Raw genomic sequence first — 21,172 nt, forward strand, 5'->3', positions numbered from 1 at the left:
GCTGCCGCCGCCGCCAGCCGGGGCATAATACGGTAAATAAATACGAGCATGGGGATCCGCGTGTGAACGAAGCCCCACTCCCCCTCCCCTTTTGCTTTCGCTCTCGAGCCGGCGCTTTTTTTTTCTTGAAATTTCCCTCTTAAAATGAAGGTGCGTGTTATACGCCTGTGCGTGTTATACGCCGATAAATACGGTAGTTTAAATCAAAGACCTTAAGTGTGTCCAAAACACCTCGGGTTTTAAATGTCTGGTATAATTGTTTCCGGAGATCATCTTGTGAAAGAGCCTCAAATTCAGATGAAGACATCAGAATCTGAAAACATGAAAAAATTAATGTAATATTTTTAGATCTATAAACCAATCCACAGTAACATATTTGGCAATATAAATGAACTCCATTAAAATACTTAGCACCACATGAAATCTAAATTGCAACATTTAAAATATTAAATGTTTGGAAGAATGAGTAATGTGCTGCAGTAAAACAACAACAAAAATGCTATAACATATCCCTCTTTTACTACAGCTTTCTTTACTACAACTTAAGCTTTCATAGACTAGAATTCAGTTAGTCAAATGCACAAAGACTTAGACAAAAATATTTAAATGCTTAAGTTGAATAACTGAACTACATAAACAATGGTACAGATTCATTTTGGGAAGTTAAGATCATAATGATAGCTATCATCAACTCAGTTTAGATTTGAATTATATTATTTTTATAGAATTAAAAAGAACAGATATGTAGCTGAAAATAAATGAAATACTAAAAGCTTCAATAAAAACAATCATCAGTAAAATACTCTTATTATACAAAGTCCATATATTATTTTATTATTTTTATTTATTTGTATCCTAACTCAGGGCAGTGAACATATCCAACACATCTTCCTCCTCCTATTTTCCCCACAACAACCCTGTGAGGTAGGTTAGACTGAGAGAGAGTGACTGACCCAAAGTCACTCAGCTGGCTTTCATGGGTAAAGTTGGATTCACAATCTCCTGGTTTGCAGCCTAGTGCCTTAACCTCTAGAGTCACTCTAGTCTAGACCAAACTGGTCTCAGTTGTAATTGTAAACAATGGATTTTTTTTATCAGTTGCTACTTATCTTTTTAGCCTTCAACTTGGCTTTCCAGATGTGCTGTATTTTAACACCCGTAGCTTTCAGTATTGGGTACTAGTTGGATATTACATCGTGAGATCCAGCACATCTGCAGACCAGGTTCTGAAAGGAAGGTTAAGTCAGACTAGATGTCAGAATCCAATTATATTTCATTTCTATCTACCTACTCTGATAAAACCCAATTCTCACTCTATTCTGGATTCTGTCATACTACGAAAGGGGAGGAGGATAAGCAGGGGGGGTTTATGACTCTCACTTCCTTCCATTAACAACAAAGTGACCATTTGTGGATTCTCTTCGAGAGGACTAAACATAACAATGTGGCCATCTGCCTTTCATCTTAGTCCCTCTGAAGTTCTCCTCTTTGCCGGCAGTGAGGAAAAAGGGGAGGGGGAAATCCAACGCCTGGGATCTGGGAAAGAGAGGATGAGTGATTGTGCCAACGGAGTGGATTGACGGATCAAATCGCCCGGAAGAACTGTGGGGTGGGGGCTGCTTGGGAACACTTTAAAACATTGAAGGGTGGGAGAGGATTCCCCAGATCCTGTCTAACATGCCTACAATCAGCTTCTCTTAATAAAGATCCCTGTTGGAAGAGATATTCCAAAAGTTCTGTCTTCTTAAGATGTAAGATTGAGGTGGGTCCTTACATTAGACAGGATCTGCAGAATTAGTCCACCTGGAAGGGAGAACCTGAGGGGGAATTGGAACCTGCAGCCTCGGGGATGTCCGCTGATCCAGTAGTTCCCACTCCCCGCCGATGGCGATCTGGATGGAAGACAATACCACCGACGACGAAGGCAACGATCCATTCAAAGACTCCCGCCACTGGACTCGAGATTCAAGGGAGCCGACACGCTTGAGGTTTTTCCTAACCCAAGTCCTCAGCTACATGGAGGAATACGGGCGGCACATCCCTAGCAACAAAACCCAGATCCGGATCATGCAATCTGCTCTGGATGGGCCGGACGCAGATTGGGTGGTGAATTTGCACGACTCCAATGCCCCAGAGCTCAACGACTGCAACTGGTTCATGTCCTCTCTGAGAAGGCGATTTGAGGACCCCCTGGCTGATCGCAAAGCCCGCGAAAGGATCAAAAAAGGCAAGGCAAACGCCCAGTAGCCGAATATACGCAAGAATTCCGGGCCATTGCCAGCAAACTGAACTGGCCGGAAGACATCCTCCTTAGCCATTTCAAAGACGGCCTAAATTACGACCTATATGACACTTGCCTGCCCCGAGGGGACCCACACCAACTCGACGAATGGTACGTCCTGGCAGAGGAAGCAGAGATCGACCTACTGAAGAGGCACCGCTGAGGAAAACAATGGAGCCACTCACCGCCTGAGTCAACGCGCGAACCAGTGAAACCATCGGCTATGGCCAAGAAGCAAACGGGCTGCTTCAGATGTGGGAGAGAGTGGTATCGGGCTGTAGAATGCCGCTCGAAAGCCCCCCCAGCACAACCCAGACAGATCACCGGCCAGCAAATCCAGGAAGTCTCCAGCTAAGCCAAAAGAATCTGCCATGAGAGTGATGGAGGCTGTGGAATCCCCTACCTCTGCCCATTGTGGGGAAAGAACTCCAGCCTACACTGCAGGTCCAGTGGACGCCTCAGACGACAGCTCGGAGGGCGAACCCCTGGTAAGTGGACCCATTGCACCCATCTTCAAGACAGTGACTATATTAATTCCCTCCATGCCCGAAGCTGTCAAGGTGAAAGCCTTAATAGACTCTGGCTGCACCTGCTGCCTCATTAGCCTGTCACTAGTGGGGAATCTGGGCATTCCGTCCAGGACACTAGAACAACCAATCTCATTTGGCCAGTTAGATGTGTCCATAGCAGGGGAGGTGCCAACTACCCTAGCCACGTTACCAATCCACCTCTCCCTGGGCAACCACGAGGAAGACATAATGTTTGTAGTGACCCCAGGCATGGAATGCCCAATGATCCTAGGGATGGAATGGTTAAAGAAATGGAATCCCTGGAGTTTCCGGGTGACGTCGTTGGTCCTAGATCCTGGGACACGAACTCTCCGTGCCCAGGGTCCGAGTTTCTGTCGCTGGCGGGCCCATTAGGGCTGAATGCCACCCTGGAGGGGTGGCCACCGAGAGGTGAATTCTTTGAGGAAAGGGAGCTGGCGGTAGCCGGCTCTCCGAATTCAGAATAGCCTCTGGAACTGGCGAGAGAAAGGCGAGAGCTTTGCGTTTGCCGCCATCTTCAGCAGATCATCGGAGACAGGAGTCAGCTGTTTAAGGAAACAAGCAACTGCTCCGGGTGAGATGATATCAGTTTTCGTTGCAAAGCGGACCCTTGAGAAAATTGCCTGCCTTAAGCGATAAGCTGGAAGCCTAAGGGGAGGAGGAGGATTTATTTATTTATTTATTTCTTGTATTTCTACCGCGCCCTTCTCCCTGTGGACTCAGGGCGGCTTACAGCCATTTAAAACTAATACTTGAATACAAAAATACAAAATTTAAAATATTAATTAAAATGAAATATTATTCTAAGGCCGAAAATTCGGGGAAAAATTTTTTTTTTAAACCAAATTAAAATAACCCTTAGGCCAGTCCTGCTAACTTAAATAGCCATGTCTTGAGGGCGCGGCGGAAGGAGGGGAGATCCGGAATCAACCGGATCTCTGGGGGTAGCTCGTTCCATAGGGTGGGAGCTCCAACAGAGAAGGCCCTCCCCCTGGGGGTCGCCAGCCGGCACTGTCTGGCTGACGGCACCCTGAGGAGACCCTCTCTGTGGGAGCGTATCGGCCGATGAGAGGTAATCGGAGGCAGAAGGCGGTCTCGGAGATAGCCAGGTCCGATGCCATGGAGCGCTTTGAAGATGATAATCAACACCTTGAAGCGCACCCGGAAAGCCACCGGCAGCCAGTGCAGCTCGCGCAGCAGCGGCGTTATATGGGAGCAACAAGTCACTCCCATCACCGCCCGCGCGGCTGCATTCTGGACTAGCTGGAGCCTCCGGGTGCTCCTCAAGGGGAGCCCCATGTAGAGAGCATTGCAGTAGTCCAGGCGGGAGGTGACAAGAGCGTGAGTGACTGTGCGCAAGGCGTCCCGGTCCAGAAAAGGCCGCAACTGGTAAACCAGGCGTACCCGGTAAAACGCCCCCCTGGCCACGGCCATCAGCTGGTCTTCTAGTGTCAGCCGTGGGTCCAGGAGGACACCCAGATTGCGCACCCTCTCCGAGGGGGCCAAAGTTTTGCCCCCTATAGTCAGCGACGGAGTCAGCTGACTATGCCGGGGCGCCGGCAACCACAGCCACTCGGTCTTGGAAGGGTTGAGCCTGAGTCTGTTTCTCCCCCCTCCCAAAAAGCGGCGGTTTCAGCATTTTAAAACTTTTGAAAAGTTTTTGAACTGAAGTTATATTGAAGGAACCATCTTGTTTTATCATAGAGGGGAAGAAAGATTTATTATTATTTTATTTGGGAAAAGCCACCTTTATTGCTCTTTTTTAAGAATTTGTTTTGAATTATTTTTTTGTATTTATTGCTGGAACTTTCTCCTTTTCTTTTACTTTCTCCCTATGCAAACGGTGAGGGAAGAAACAGTGTGCCCTGGTGGTTATTTTTGCAATTTTTCTCCTTTGTTCTTTTGCTACACTATCTTTGTTGATTCAGCTGTGGAGTTTGGCTCAATGCCCAGACACTTGGCTGACTGCCCAGACATTCCTACCTCATTGGGAGATTACTAAGAGAGACTTTCTTTTTTTTTTTTTTGTCTTTGCTTGGTGTCTGATTCCCTTTTTGGGTTTATTTTATTCTTTTTAAAAGGGCACCATAGAAGAAGTTTTTTATGTCTCTAATTGGATTATAAATTGAATATTCTTCTTTTTCCCCCTCTTTTTTATTGTTACTCCTTTTTTGTCAGCCTTATTGTGTGGATATAAACATATGTTTTGTTTTATGTTCCTTTTTTTTCTATTTGTTTTTTTTTGCCCAGAGATCTGCTATCCCTTTTTATATTTTCTCCTACATTTTGATATTACTATTGCTGAATATTTTTACTCTCACTTTTATTCTTTATTGAGGCTTTTGGATTATATATATATATTTGTTTTATTTTTTATCTCTTTTCTTTTTTGAGCCTTTTGGTGGAATATAATTGGCCATTGGGCCCTACTTTTGGATTACAATTAATTGGGCCATCGGGCTTGATGATGGATTATAAATAAATACAATAATCAGGATGAGTGTTTCAAACTTGGCGAAAGGAGTGAGGAAGGGCTCCTCGGCTCCTGCATCAACCCCAGTTAGTCCAGCACTTCAAAAATCGATTACAACATTTTTACAACCAGACACGCAGCACAAGGATATGCAAGCCATTCTCCAGGCAATTGTAGATTCTAGAATGGAAATGAAAAAGGACTTTGAAGATTTGAAAAATGATTTGCTTAAGATGGATCAAAAAATGGAATCCTTTCAACAGGCAATGTCAGATACTCAACAAAGAATGCAAAATATTGAAGACAAGTCAGTAGTAGTAGACCAGAAATTAGAGGCTCTCCAAGATGAAAATCAGAGATTGGCGCAATCTAACGCAGAGCTGGAAGAAAGTATGGCAATAATGGAGTTACAACGCGCATCGTATTTCCTAAGATTCCAAAATGTGATAGAAGAGAGTGATGAGAACTTGTTACTATTGATGAGTGAATTATTGGCGGAGTTGCTCGGAATGGAAATGGATCAAATCAAATGAGAAGTTGATCAAGTTTTTAGAGTGAATTCAAATTATACAAGAAGAAATAGAGTGCCCAGGGAAGTTCATGTCAGATTCAGTAAAAGAGCAATATGGGATTAGATCCTGAGACTAGTGAGGGATCAACCTCTGAAATACAAAGATAAAGATTTGGTAGTTCTCAAACAGATCCCAAGAAGAATTAGAGAAGCCCGAAGAGAATACCAGTTCTTAACAAGGAAATTGATCAGTAGAGGAGTGAATTTCAGATGGTTGATCCCAGAAGGATTATTAATTTTTTGGGATACAAAAAGATATAGATTGAGCACCCCACAACAAGCAGAGGATTTCTTTAATAATCATAGAGACCTCTTGGAGAAAGGTGAAGCGGAATCTAAGAAACCAGAGGAAGCGACTGCAGGAACATCTAAACAAACGGAGAAGTGCCTAAAAAGACTCAACCAGAGGAAGATGTGAGACCTAAAGATCAGAGACAGATAAGCTCTCCTAGAAAATTGAGAGCTCGACACAACTGAAATTATGGAGGAAATTGGAATTCTTTCAATAAATATAAATGGTCTTAACTCCCCATCAAAAAGGAGTAAAATATTTCATAGATTACAAAAGCTAAAAATGGATATAATTTGTCTCCAGGAGACACACATCAAGAGACAACATTCTAGAATACTTGAACAATTAAAACTTGGTAAACTTTATTTCTCCCTGACATCACAAAAGAAAAGAGGGATAGCTCTATATATAAAAGAAAAGATGAACCCAAAACAAATTTACGCTGATGAAGAGGGAAGAATACTGATGGTTGAGATTACATGGAATCAAAAACAAATATTGATGGTTGCGATATATGCTCCCAATGAGAAGCAAGATCAATTCTTTCAGCAATTATATGATAAACTTGTGGACTTAAATTACCATAGCTTGTGTATACTTGGAGACTTTAATGCAATTGTTAATCCAGTACGGGACTATAAAAGCTACAAACAAGGGAAAAAAGGAAGTAATATCTTACCTAAATACTTTCTAAAAATGAAAGATGAACTTTGTATACAGGACATTTGGAGAGATGTACCCGGAAAAAGCACAATATACTTTTTATTCTAATAGACATAAATTGTGGTCAAGAATTTACATGATATGGACTTCTCTTGACTTAAAGGCCATGATACAAGAAACTGACATAGAATCGAACATTTGGGCAGACCATAATTCAATTAAAATGACTTGGAAAGGATTTAAGAAAAGACCGAGATGGTCCTTGAATAAATCAATATTGAAAGAAAAGGAATTTCTACAATTTGCAACAAAAGAAATGGATTTTTTTTTTTAAAGTCAATTAAAAAAAAGAAACCTCTATTCAAATTGTATGGGACACGGCAAAAGCATATTTTAGAGGTTTGGCTATAACTTATCTTGCCAAAAAGAATAAGGAAAAGAAACTTGCTCAACATAGATTGAAAGAACTTAGTATGGTGGAAGCTGAGTTACAATCAGACCCTCAAAAGAAAAAGTTGAAAATACAAATGGAGCTATTAAAACATAAGTTAAACTTACTTGAGACAAATACAATGGCACAACAGATTAAACGGTCCAAACAGAATTTTTTTGAAAATGCCAATAAACCTGGGCATATAGATTAAAAAAAGAAAGAGAAAAAAGATTAATAAGTAAGCTACGGGATACGGATGGTGACCTACAATGTCACAATGACTTAATGAAAAAAATTACGAAGGAGTATTATGAGACACTTTATAAGGCGGAGACAGTTTCTAAAGAGGCAATTCAGGCTTATTTAAAAGAAGCAAATCTCCCAAAGGTTCCTGAGAATATGCGTCAGAGGTTAAATGAGAATGTTTCAATGATGGAGATTACAGAGGCAATAAAAAAGCAAAAGAAAGATAAAACACCAGGACCTGATGGACTCCCTGCTGAATTTTATGTAGCGTTACAAGATACCCCAACTTTGAAAGACTTATGTAATGAAGCCCTTACACAGACAAAAATAACGGATTCGTGGACTGAAGCTAATATTACTTTGATACCTAAAGAAGATACTGATCATACACTAATTAAAAATTACAGACCAATATCGCTACTAAATGTGGATTATAAAATTTTTGCTGCAATAATGGCAGAAAGAATGAAAAACTTTTTGAATGAATTTATACACCCAGACCAAAATGGTTTCCTACCAAAAAGACAGATAAAGAACAACTTGAGGATTATTCTAAACGTCTTGGAATACTATGAAATTCATCCAGGGAACCAGATGGCACTTATATTTCTAGATGCGCAAAAAGCCTTTGATAACTTAAATTGGCAATTTATGTTTCAACAACTTCAAGAAATGGACTTTACTGATTTTACCTGTTACTGTTGTTAGGATTTTTTGAGATTTTATTAGTAGTGTTTATTTAATAGATGAACGTATTTGTTTATTAATTGTTTTTAATATGCTATAGTTAAGCTTATCGTAAAAATGGTTGAATATGATATTTACTCATTATTATGATCCGGACAGTAGCTTGTTTGTTAAAATATGTGATTGTACCCATCCTTATTTTACCCTAAATCCTTTACTCCCCTCCCCTTTCCCCCACCCCTTCCCTCTACCATACCTATTGTTCCTATTTTTTCCTTACGTATATAAACTCAATAAAATCTTCTTAAAAAAGAAATGGAACCCCTGGGTAAATTGGAGGACAGCAGAAATCAAATTCCCGAAAGGAGACCCCACGGACTTAAAACCCCAAGGGGATCTACCAAAATTAAAAATGGAAAAAGCATCCATGGGAGAAGAAAAGGGGCTACCAGAAATAACAGAGGAATACAGAGATCTTGCTGAAATTTTCAGCGAGGAGAGGGCGGATGAGCTTCCCCCCCATCGATCCACCGACTGTGCCATAGAATTCAAGCCTGGGGCAAAACTCCCAAAGCCCAGATTATACTCCATGAGCCCAAAGGAGAAGGAGGAAATGGAAAGATTCATCAAGAAAAACCTAGAAAGGGGGTAAATTGAACCAGCCAAGCCTAAAGTGTCCGCCCCGGTCCTCTTTAGAGAGAAGGATGGCTCTTTACGCTTATGCGTGGATTATAGGCTCCTGAATACAATCAGTGAAAGCAACCTAAACCCCCCTACCACTCATGAAGGACATGTTATCACACCTCTCCAAAGGGAAACACTATCATTAAAAGTTACCAGACTCTAATGCCCTAAGCCCAGTTTATGCATTTTTATTTACTTGCTAGATTTATATTCCTGTTTTGTGTCTTTACAATGACCCAGAAAAGGTTTCATTTGTTACTTTTCTATTTTGTATCATATAAAAGTTTGATTTTATTTACAAATAAAAGAAACTAGTAAAGGCAATTTTAATTACTCTAGGTAGAAAGCTTCAGACTTTAACATTTAAATAACAATACCCAAAGTAGCATTCCACCCATTGCTCTGCAAAAAACATAATAAAATTCACCGCAGTTAAAAAAAATCATTCCTCCAAAATATCTACTCCATTTCTGTCTGCTACACATCACACTACCCAGGCTACATTCCCACCCTTCACAGACTTACTCGCTTCAGGATTTTGTACACACTGAGGATCGGAGAAACGGGGGAAGTGAAAACTTGCGATACGAACACACTCACACAACGCACCAAACTCGACACTGCTACAAAGAAGAAAACTGCACTTCCACTACCGATCCACCAAAAAAACAAACGGGCAAATGGTCTCCTCACGCCCCACCCCCAAAGAAATCGCGTTCAATGACGAAGCGCCCTGAACCGCCTCTTCCATTCCTGCCGTTGCTGCTATTGCTACCATCAACGATCAGACGCGTTGCTATCCCAGAATTCTCACGAGAACGCGCGGGGTTATTTCTAATTCGCGCTTTAAAGGGTGGGGGCTTTGACGACATCAAACAGCGCCGACTGTTCTGCAGAGGAAGGATTTGTTTCTTCTCATTTCTACCGTCTTAGTAAACCTGGTCGCTGTACGGACTCGGGTGAACTGTTTTTCTTTTCTTTTCACGGATTCTCTAAAAGTGGTATTTATAGTATTTTATTTTTTAATGGGAAAAGAAATTAAAAACAGCATTGCACTATAAAACTCGAAATTTTCAACAGGGAATAATTGACATATAAGGCTGTTTCTAACCATGGTTTGCACGCTACTTGAAAGACTTTCAGATGGAATCTTTGGTGTAGAATTCAGATATTTTAGGTTATCTGTGGCCCGCCGCTGGGGGGCTATTGAATTTGGAATTAGCATCCTCTGGGTAGACAGTTTTTCCTATTCAACTTTTTATTATGATCATCTGGAATATATTTTCCAATCTGTGCCTTCTATTATCTTTCCTTACGTTCAGGTTTATCTCCATAAATGAACAAATAGTACAATTCTCTGAAACTTTGCTGACTTTACTTTAAAAAATAGAAAGCTTTATTCTGATCGAATATACTATGTTTTTTTAAAAAAATAAACGTAAGCATAATTATATCCTGGTGAAAAGGTGAGGATAACATTATGCATCCCATCCCCCAGTAATATTTTTAAAACATATTATTTACATAAATAATTGTGAGAAATGTTCAACTGACAAGAATATAAAAAGGATAGAATTATTTTTCCTAATGTACTAGTGTATTTCATTACTTGTATTTGCTGTTGAACAGTAGAATTGATATTTATTGGAATACAATGAATACAATATAAATATTGGAACTGATATTTCAGTAAATGTGAACTAGAATTATACAATTATATAAATCTCAGATAAGAGGTTGGGAAAGAACTTTGCATTGTTGAAATGCTACTCAAACAAAATTATAACTTGGACTTTAATAGTAAGTTTAAATTGTAAGCATTTTCTTTGCAACCTTTACTATAATCCGTTAATAAAAATATATGTTTAAAATTTTCATTGCCATTGAGGTGGAGCCAATTATAATACTTTATATATAAATATATTCAAATAGTATCAAATAGCAATAACTTCATAGGATTCGTTATCTGCACTAATCAAGACTTAGCTGTACTGTTAGAAATGCTTTAACATTTAATATATATCACAATATTTTTTTCTGCAAACCACTTCTTTTCCAGCTGCATGATTCTATTCTCTTTCAGAAGAAGCCATATTTTCATTATGTCGGGAAGCTACTATTTTGTAATTGTGGGTCACCATGATAATCCTGTATTTGAAATGGAATTTCTACCAGCTGGTAAAGTAGAATCTAAGGTATGAAATATTGTTCAAATGCAGAATATATAATATCAAATCATTCTATCCCCTAATCAATATGGTTCTTTGTTAATTTGAATTTGGAACTTAATAGCTTTTTTTATTTGTTGCTATTGAAAATTATTTTATTCAAGTTATATGCTGCCTATCTCACCTGGATTAATTATCCTGATGAGCATCCATTTATTTGATTTCTGTCTTCCTGTCCCCCACATAAATTGGACCAATTTTTATGCCTTAAGTATGATTTATTATAAAAGGATATATTTCAATATAAATAAATGTTTGGAATTACCTTTTTTTCTCCTAAAAATTGCAAAAAATGCATTTTCTAAAGTACATACAAGTATAAAGGTTAGTATCTAATACTGCATTAGTCTGTACTTATTTTCCTCATAGTTATATATTCTAGTACATATATTACACTGTTCAAGCAGTTGCTTAATATTGTATGTTATGCAAAGATATTATGCATGAAAAAATATCTAAGATAAAGTTATTTTATACTTTTTGTTTCCAGTATTTAGAGTTGAGCTTTATTTTTTCCCCTCAGGATGACCATCGCCACTTGAATCAGTTCATAGCTCATGCTGCTCTTGACCTAGTAGATGAAAACATGTGGTTAACAAATAATATGTACTTGAAGACTGTGGATAAATTTAATGAATGGTTTGTTTCTGCCTTTGTTACTGCAGGCCATATCCTTTTTTGTTGCAATGCTATAAGAAGAACATTTTAGAATAGAGATGGAAAGCCTATGGCCTTCCAAACTACAATTTTCCACATGTCTTACCATTGCCATGGTCGTTGAAATAAGTATTGTATTTAAGTTGCATATAGAGGTCTATAGGTTTCTCATCCATTTTATAATATGTAGTTATCAAATCAATTTAAATAACCCCGATCTCACAAATGTGACTCTTGCTGGTTAAAAATGCAGACATTCAGCAATAAGTATAATATTTAAAGCCCTTAATGGCATAGAACCACATTACTTACAGGATCGCCTCTGTCTATTTCACCAGGTCAGAGAGGATGGGCACACTTCAGGTCCCTTAAATGTTTTCTTCTAGCAGAAGCTAGGAAGTGCACCCTGCCCTGTGGAATATCCTCTATACCAGAGGTCCCCAACATTTTGGGCACCAGGGACCAATTCTGTGGAGAGAGGTTTTTCTGTGGACCGGAGGGTGTGTGGTTTTGTGTGCTGCCTGCATCTTGCGGATGGGTCTTGTTTGTGCAGACCAGTTCTGGCATGCTGCAGCCTGGTACTGGTCCATAGACCGGGGTGTTGGGGACCCCTGCTCTATACAGAGATCTGCTAAGCTTCCACCCTCCTTATCTTCTAGTACAGGGGTCCCCAACCTATGGTCTGAGGCCCGGCCTGTTGGCCACCAGGCCACGGGAATAGCTGGTGAACCCCCCCATTCTTGGTAGCCACCACACGGGGGCTAACAGCCCCATTTGCACATGCATGGATGCGCTAATACTGCCACCAGTGTCACATGGGCATGTTTGCATGGGCGCGAGGATCCCAATTGTGCATGCAATTTCCCTCAGGCTGAGGCTCCATGCAAGATCTGTCCTCATGAGAATAGCAGTCTCAATCTTCATATCCGAACAAAATGCTGTGCTTATGGCGAGGTTCACTCTAATTAGAAGCAGTTTTCAATTAGTCCTTCCCCTGGTGCCCTTTAATTATCATTTTAAACAGCCCTCCTTTGATGGATGATACAGTGCCCTGCTCTTAGCAAAGGGTTAAATTCAGAAATTGCATATTGGGCACAGAGTCTTTGTTCAATACATTAAAAAAAACACCCCGAATCACCTTATTTCTTATTATATCTAGATATCAGTCAACTCTATGTTGGTTGTGAAACAGGTAGTCCTTGAGTTACGAGTGTAATGGAGCCTGCCCATTCCACTCATAACTCGAAAACTCATAGAGCAGTGGTGGCGAACCTATGGTACACATGCCAGAGGCGGCACTCGGAGCCCTCTCTGTGGGCACGCGTGTCATCACCCCAGCCCTGCCTCCTCTCTAGCAGCCCCCCTGGAGGAGAGTCACCCCCAGGCGCGTCCTGCACGGAGCAGTGCAGCCAAGGACATAGCCGGGCAGCAGGGACAAGACTCCACCCTCGCGCTTCATAGCATGCAGATGATGCTGCGGGATGTGGGCGGAGGGTGTGGCTGCCATGGCGCTGCAGGGCTGCCTGGATGACCTGCTACGGCGGGCCATTGCAGTGCATGGCCCTGTGGGTGGGCAGAGCAGGGGGTGGGCAGGGGTGGAGCAGGCAGGGCGGGAGGTGGGGGCACGTTTTGGGCACTCGGTCTCTAAAAGGTTCGCCATCACTGTCATAGAGTGAATCTTGTACTTTGAACAAGATCACTCCCTTGCTCGTTAAGACGCACGTGGCTCATTAAGTGCATGAGATATCTCAGGGTGGGGAAGGCCGTTGGGGTGCCTAGTGATGGAATAGGCCCCCCAAGGCCTTCCTGACCTACTAAGATACCTTATGCTTCCCCCTCCCTTCCTGCTGCACCAGACTCACTCACCTTGAAAAGATCCGTCTCCTCTCTGCCACGGTTTCTGCCTTTGAGGGAGAAGAGAGTTGATGGAAGCTCCAGGGTGCCCGTAATATCATGCAAGTTCAGGCACCGATCCTCTTTTGCAGAGAATGGGAGCCTGAACTGTCGCAGTGTTTGCTCCTGCCCCCAACTCCTTTCCGCCACTGCCAGAACAATTTTCACCAGGATGGAGACCTTGGGAAAACTGGAACTCCGTCCGCATGCAAATGCACCCTTAGAAATGGAGCGTCTTGCTTTGTGGCTCCATTTTCGCTGGGAAAAGCCATTTCTCAAGCCCCTTCCTGGTAAAAACAAGCCTCTGGAAGCAGCGCGCTCGCTTGCTCCGGAGGCTTGTTTTTGCAGGATTGCTCTCAATGAGAGCGAGGCGTGCTCGCTCCAGAGGCTTGTTTTCGCCAGGAAGGGGCTTGAGAAATGGCTTTTTCTGGCGAAAATGGAGCTACAGAGCGAGGCGCACTCGCAACGGAGGCTTGTTTTCTCAGATTGCTCTCAATAAGGCCGGCTTGCTCCGGAGGCTTGTTTTCACAAGATTGCTCTCAATAAGAGTGAGGCACGCTTTGGCTCCATTTTCAGCAGAAAGGGGCTTGAGAAATGGCTTTTTCCTGGTGAAAACAAGCCTCTGGAGTGAGTGCGCCTCGCTCTGTGGCTCCGTTTTCAATGGAAAAAGCCATTTCTCGAGCCCCTTTCTGGCAAAAACTGTGCCAAAGAGCGAGGCATGCTTGCTCCGGAAGCTTGTTTTCATCAGGAAGGGGCTTGAGAAATGGCTTTTTCCGGGAAAACAAGCCTCTAAGCCCTAATGCTGTCTGAGAGAGGCAGCGGCAGCCATAGCAGACCCTTCCCCATTTCCCCTCGTTTCACCAAAGCCTCCTTTCACTAACCACCTTTCCAGCTCCGTTCTCCACCACCACATGCAGGGCAACAAAAGAAGCCTGTGGGGCTACCAATAAAAAAAAGTTCAATCAAACTTTCCAACTTTGCGAGATCTTTTTTTTCCCACAAGAAGTTGGAAGGTTGGATTGATCTTTTTTTTTCAGTCCCACAAACTTCTTTTGTTGCCCTGCATACAGAGAACGGAGCTGGAAAGTTGATTAGTGAAAGAATGTGGTTGCCCTGAGATGGGGATTAGGATTTGGCATTGTGGATACCCTGGGGTGGGATGGGAGTTAGGATTTGGCATTGTGGATGCCCTGGGGTGGGGTGGGGATTAGGATTTGGCATTGTGGAGTGTTTGTGCTGTGGTGGGATTCCTTGCATTTTGAAGCACCCTGTGTGACTGCATGGAAAGGAGCACTCCGTTTCTCAAGTGCCCCATTCCAGGCATACGGGGCTTGCAGTCTCTGCCCGATCTCCATTGGGATAAAAAGTCTTTTAGTACCTATAGAGCGCTTCCAAAAGCAGCCAGTCCTTGCATTTGGAAGCACTCCATAGGTGCTGAAACATTTTTTTTATCCCAACAGAGATCTGACAGAAGGCTTCGTTTCTCAAGCACGGAGCTTGCAGTTTCTGCCAGATCTCCGTTGGGATAAAAATGTGTTTCAGCACCTATGGAGCGCTTCGTAATGCAGGCACTGGCTTTTTCCGGTGAAAACAAAGCCACAGAGCAAGGTGTGCGTGCTCCGGAGGCTTGTTTTCGCCAGGAAAAAGCCATTTCTCAAGTCCCTTTCTGGTGAAAATGGAGCCAAAGTGCACCTCACTCTTATTGAGAGCAATCCTGCGAAAACAAGCCTCCGGAGCGAGCACGCCTCTGCCTTATTGAGAGCAATCCTGTGAACACAAGCCTCCGAAGCAAGTGCCCCTTGCTCTTATTGAGAGCAATCCTGCGAAAACAAGCCTCCGGAGTGAGCCGGCCTTATTGAGAGCAATCCTGCAAAAACAAGCCTCCATTGTGAGTGCGCCTCGCTCTGTGACTCCATTTTCGCCAGTAAAAGCCATTTCTCAAGCCCCTTCCTGGCAAAAACAAGCCTCTGGAGCGAGCATGCCTCTGCCTTATTGAGAGCAATCCTGTGAAAACAAGCCTCCGGAGTGAGCCGGCCTTATTGAGAGCAATCCTGTGAAAACAAGCCTCCATTGCGAGTGCGCCTTGCTCTGTGACTCCATTTTCGCCAGAAAAAGCCATTTCTCAAGCCCCTTCCTGGCGAAAACAAGCCTCTGGAGCGAGCACGCCTCGCTCTCATTGAGAGCAATCCTGCGAAAACAAGCCTCTGTTTCCTTTCACTCAGATGGAGCAGACAAACTCAAGTCTGCCGCTCAAACACCTTTCATCTGAACAGAGACCTGAGTCAATGGAGTTTCAAGCAGTCACATGGAGGTTTCTTTCCCTTCTTTCTGTTTCTGATGTGCCCCACTGCAGGCACCTGGATCTTCCAATCTCTCTCAGGTCTGTGTTTGGATAAAAAGTGTTTGAGCGGCAGCAGCTTGAGTTTCTCCGCTCCATCCCGAAGGAAGAAACTGGAGGTGCAGACCAGGATTGCTCTCAAGGAGATGCAGGTGCGCTCCATGCGCCAGCCTTATTGAGAGCAGTCCTGCTCTGCGATTCTGTTTCCTTTCACTCGGAGCAGAGAAACTCAAGCTGCTGCCGCTCAATGAGTGAGGAGGATGAGGAGAAGATTACTGATGATTTGCCAGCCGGCCAGCCAGGCAAGGACTAGGTTGGGCGGGGTGGCTGGCTGGCTGGCTGGGGAGGGGGATCATGGCCGCTCAGGTGGTTGCTGCTGCTGCCAGCTTGGATGTGGCTGCAAGGGACCTGGCCCTGCGATGCCTCCCCGTTCAGTTAAAGGCTTCGTTCCTGCTCTCAAACTGAGGCTGGCGCACGTGAGCAAGCAGTGCACCTCGGCCACGGACAACATTGGTTCCTGCGCCTGGCCACTCTGATTCCACGCTTTGCCCCATAGGCATGCAAACAAAGCAAACACTTCTCCCCCCCGAGAATGGAAGCTTCCGGGGGCCATGATCTCTTTTGCAGAGAATTTGTGTTTGAACTCACATGATATTACGGCACCTAGGAGCTTCCATGGCCGGCACAAAAAGCATTTCCAAACCGACTCTCCTCTCCCTCAAAGAAAAAGAAACCGCAGCAGAGAGGAGACAGATTTTGCAAGGTAAGTGAGTCCGGCAGGGCAGGAAGGGAGGGGGAAGCAGTTGTGGGGAGAGGAATAGGGTGAATATTGTAGAGCCTCTGTGGTCGGTTGCTCGTAAGAGTGAACGACTGCTGTGGTGCCGCAATAGTTGTAATTTTGGAATTTGCTCATAAACATTAGGGGCCGCTGATCACGTAACTTCGAACAAGCATTAAGTGAACGCTCATAACTCGGGGATTACCTATATTTGTTCTGCTGAAGCACTGTCATTCTGAAAGTCACCTGAAAATTTGCTAGCATGCTTCTTTTTATTGCCACTGCATAGCTTCTTGGTGTAGTATTTCATAATACTGTACACTTAATTCTATTTTAAATTCAATTTCCAAAATTCATATCACACATTGAATTAGCTAATCACAAGGAGTAATTTAGATGGCTAGTTTCTGGTTTGGTGTATAGTGTGAACATATCCAAATTCTGATCATTTTAGGTAACCATATTGATGAAATCAGAATGCATAGGCATGATGGTATCCATTCTGCTTATATGCAACAAATTGAGCTTTTGTATTGGTTTTTGTATCATGGGTGATCATTGTGTCATAAAAAGTAGCTTCTTGATATCATGTTTGGAACAGGGATTAAGGGAAAATTATCAAATGTTGTATTTAGGTATTTAAATATTAATTTCTGGTTAGAACTCATCCCTCTAGGTCTAAATTTTCTTACCTATTTCTTACCTATTCTAACTTTCCCATAAATACCTTATATCTGTAATACATGGAAGAATACAGGTAGAGTTACAACCATTTGTTTAATAGTCATTTGAGATTATAATGGCACTGGAAAAAGTGACATGATTGTTTTTCACATGCCACTACAGCATCACCATGGTCATGTGATCAAATTTTGGACTCTTGGCAAATGACATGTATTGAATGTAAGGTTGAATGCCCATGGGATACTGCAGCTGCCATAAGTTTGAAATAGGATTGTATGTAGCTTTTAGGAAGGGGTGTCAAGTTCAAAAGACTGTTGTTACTGGTGGTTTCTCGAAGACTACTTGTTCAACAAAATATATCTACAGACTTACCTTTTCTATGATTATCTCTTTTTTCTTCTTTTTCCTCTTTTAGCCTATGTGTTTTCAGTAATAAGTATTTCAATCTCAGATAGTCATTCTATTATTTATAGCATCTATTGCTTTTTTTATATCTGTAAAAAGTATATTGATTTAAATCGATACAATTAAAAGCAGAGAACTATCTCCATAAATAGAGCAAAAATTAATAAAGCAAAAAACAGCAAAATCCTGGGCAAAAAAGTCAGTTTTGTGTCATGAATCACAGAATATTTTCTGAAAAACTTGTTTTTTATAAGTTACAGATATTAAACAAAAACTTGTAAATGTATCTATATAAAGAAATGTAGTTTCTAAAACAAATGGAAACCTAATTGGAAAGGCTGCACTCATTTGCTAAGAATTGGATTTCAAAGAAACTTCAAAGATGCTATAGTCTAGCATCTGGATACTTGGTTGTATCCTTCTCCATACCCTTCTTAGTCTGAGCCTTAAATATGATACTGAGTGAAGAATTCTAGGGTCATTTTTCCCAGCTGTCATAGCTTATGGCAGTGTTTCTCAAATATGGCAATTTTAAGATGGGTGGACTTACCAGTATTCCTAGAAGTTGAGAAACATTGGCTTATGGAGTTGTCCCTGTAATATATTTGCATGTGTCCACTTCAATTTTTCACATATATTTGGCTTGGAAAATATATTCTGTTCAAAAGGTTGTTTTTTTATATACTTGCTTTGCTGCCTTTTTTTATACAGGATTTAAATTGTGTGGCATGTAGCTTTAACCAGACTGCATGTAAATCCTTAAAAATAAATTTGTGTTCTTAACTTTTTCTACATATGAGATTTATAATGCTTCATGATATAAGACAAGAAGATGGAATCAAAAACTTCTTTAGTGATGTCTATGATCTGTATATAAAGGTAAAAGCTATATCAATGTTATCTATCATACAATGAATTATGTATTAAATGGGAATTTGGCTTAGGAAATAGCCTACAAATAGTTCTCAACTTACAACAGTTCATTCAGTGACCGTTCAAAGTTACAACAGCATTGAAAAATGTGACTTATGACCATTTTTCATAGTTACAGCCTTTGCAGCATCCACATGATCATGTGATCAAAATTCAGATGCTTGGCAACTGGTTCATATTTATGACTTGCTGTGTCCCAAGGTCATGTGATCACCTTTTGCAACCTTCTGACAAGCAAAGTCAGTGGGGAATTCAGATTCATTTAACATCTGGATTACTAACTTAACAACTGCAGTGATTGATTTAACAACTGTGGGAAGAAAGGTCGTAAAATGAGGCAAAACTCAACAAATTTCTCACTTAACAGAAATTTTGGGCTCAAATGTGGTCATAAGTTGAGGACTACCTGTATTTGGCTAAACCTATTCACTTGCCCTCTATGCAGATTTATAGCAACCAAAGTTGGAAAATGTAAATCGTGTACTTTAATTCCATTTTACATTATGAAAAAGTGTTACTGTTTATGGTACTTTTCTTGCTTATACATTGATAGGCAGTGAAGGCCTAGCATACTTGCATGACAGATACATTAAACTGCTGTGTTAGCTGTGTAAAACCTGCTGTTCTGAAACAATGTTCTAGTGAATTCAGTAATGTTCTATTCCTCCTCTAATATGTTCGTCTGGTCACAGGGTAGGAAGAGAATGTTGAGGAATTCTCTGGAATATTCTGTTCCCAGAACAGCAGTTTTTGCATACATCTGTGAGCGGGATGGAGATAGAATGCATTTCTTTCAAAATTGTTCCAGCATCTAAAATTAATATGATAGATTAGATAATTAATGTAGATCAATATTCTTTGAAATTCTCCATTGCAGAAATAGAAATAAGTCTTCCTGGAGGAGAAGCAAGGCATTATGTGTCTATTTTTCCGTCTAAAACCAGAATCAATCATTAATAGTAGATTGCTATAAATTTGCAGAACATTAGCACAGACCAAGTGCTTCAATACAGATCTTCAGACAAGTTGATTCTTAAACTGTTCTCACTTAATTCTTTCTTTCTTCAGTTTGCAATGAATCCTTTTTATGAAGCTAATTCTCCAATTCGATCCACTGCTTTTGATAGAAAGGTGCAGTTTCTTGGGAAGAAGCATCTTTTAAGTTGAATTATTCCATCTGCAACATGACATGAAAAGCCTGTTGAGTGAAGCAACAAAGAACAAAGTGTTTAAGCTTTACAAAGCAAGGAAACTTCAGAAGTCCAGCAATTTCTCCATCAAAGCTGACAACTTTAAATATGTGTCTATACATATATATGTATGTAAAAATAAATAAATGCTAAAATAAATGCTAATGTGTGTCTTGGACTTTTTAAGCATCATTTATTAAAATGATTAATAACATAGACTACACTTGAAGTTTTTATTGTAGAAGAGTTTCAGTTCAGGGCTACAGTATGAAGGTAATTAGATACAGTGAGGGAAAAAATATTTGATCCTCTGCTGATTTTGTATGTTTGCCCACTGTCAAAGAAATGGTCAGTCTATAATTTTAATGGTAGGCTTATTTTAACACTGAGAGACAGAATAACAACAAAAACATCCAGAAAAACGCATTTCAAAAAAGTTATAAATTGATTTGCATTTTAATGAGTGAAATAACATTAACATTTTAATGAGTGAAATAAATAATCAGCAAGATTTCTGGCTCCCAGGTGTCTTTTATACAGATAACGAGCTGAGATTAGGAGCACTCTCTTAAAGCTGTCCAAGGAAGTCAGGGACAAGATTGTAGACCTGCACAGGCTGGAATGGGCTACAAGACTGTCGCCAAGCAGGTTTGGTGAGAGGGTGACAACAGTTGGTGCAATTATTCGCAAATGGAAGAAACACAAAATAACTGTCAATCTCCCTCGGTCTGGGGCTCCATGCAAGATCTCACCTCGTGGAGTTTCAGTGATCATGAGAATGGTGAGGGATCAGCCCAGAACTACACAGGAGGATCTTGTCAATGATCTCAAGGCAGCTGGGACCATAGTCACCAAGAAAACAATTGGTAACACACTACGCTGTGAAGGACTGAAATCTTGCAGCGCCTGCAAGGTGTCCCTGCTCAAGAAATCATGTGTACAGGCCTGTCTGAAGTTTGCAAATAAACATCTGAATGGTTCAGAGGAGAACTGGATGAAAGTGTTGTGGTCAGATGACACCAAAATCGAGCTCTTTGGCATCAACTCAACTTGCCGTGTTTGGACGAGGCATGCTGCCTATGAGTCCAAGAACACCATCCCCACCATCAAACATGGAGTTGGAAACATTATGCTTTGGGGTGGTGTTTCTGCTAATGGGACAGGACAACTTCACTGCATCAAAGGGAT

General features: G+C 41.4%; 2 protein-coding genes across 10 annotated transcripts in view; one reads left to right on the plus strand and one right to left on the minus strand.

Moving 5' to 3' along the window:
- The window catches only part of OFD1 (OFD1 centriole and centriolar satellite protein), a 79,974-nt gene extending 70,398 nt beyond the window's left edge, over window positions 1-9,576 (minus strand). For all 5 annotated transcript variants that reach the window (XR_003810410.1, XM_029283864.1, XM_029283862.1 and 2 more), the window contains exons 1-2: window positions 9,404-9,576; window positions 212-313 (exon numbers count right to left, since the gene is read on the minus strand). Coding sequence is in view for 4 of the 5 variants with exons in the window: in XM_029283864.1 (XP_029139697.1) it covers window positions 212-307 (96 nt within the window). In the remaining variant the exon portion in view is untranslated. The remainder of the gene's footprint in view (window positions 1-211; window positions 314-9,403) is intronic.
- Window positions 9,577-9,736: 160 nt separating this feature from the next.
- TRAPPC2 (trafficking protein particle complex 2) lies at window positions 9,737-20,144 on the plus strand. 5 transcript variants are annotated; one of them, XM_015814488.2, is made up of 5 exons: window positions 9,737-9,879; window positions 10,938-11,073; window positions 11,630-11,774; window positions 18,655-18,740; window positions 19,863-20,144. In XM_015814488.2, the coding sequence occupies exons 2-5, from the start codon at window positions 10,942-10,944 to the stop codon at window positions 19,959-19,961; spliced, it is 462 nt and encodes a 153-aa protein (XP_015669974.1). In that variant the 5' UTR covers window positions 9,737-9,879; window positions 10,938-10,941; the 3' UTR covers window positions 19,962-20,144. The 5 variants fall into 5 exon arrangements, with proteins under 5 accessions (XP_015669974.1, XP_015669976.1, XP_015669977.1 ...); XM_015814490.2 differs by having other exon boundaries at window positions 19,922-20,144; XM_015814491.2 differs by having other exon boundaries at window positions 10,962-11,073.
- The last annotated feature ends 1,028 nt before the right edge of the window (window positions 20,145-21,172 follow it).

This window comes from Protobothrops mucrosquamatus, unplaced genomic scaffold (genome assembly GCF_001527695.2).
Source record: "Protobothrops mucrosquamatus isolate PMUCROS unplaced genomic scaffold, P.Mucros_1.0 scaffold257, whole genome shotgun sequence".
In the NCBI taxonomy this organism is placed as follows: domain Eukaryota; kingdom Metazoa; phylum Chordata; class Lepidosauria; order Squamata; family Viperidae; genus Protobothrops; species Protobothrops mucrosquamatus.

Bases quoted from the DNA above. Each gene is read 5' to 3' on its own strand.
- TRAPPC2 (XM_015814488.2), top strand. From the start codon at position 10,942: ATGATTCTATTCTCTTTCAGAAGAAGCCATATTTTCATTATGTCGGGA. The intron at 11,775-18,654 runs ATATCCTTTTTT...AACTTTTTCTAC, and splicing joins TGCCTTTGTTACTGCAGGCC to ATATGAGATTTATAATGCTT. The intron at 18,741-19,862 runs GTAAAAGCTATA...TTCTTTCTTCAG, and splicing joins TCTATGATCTGTATATAAAG to TTTGCAATGAATCCTTTTTA.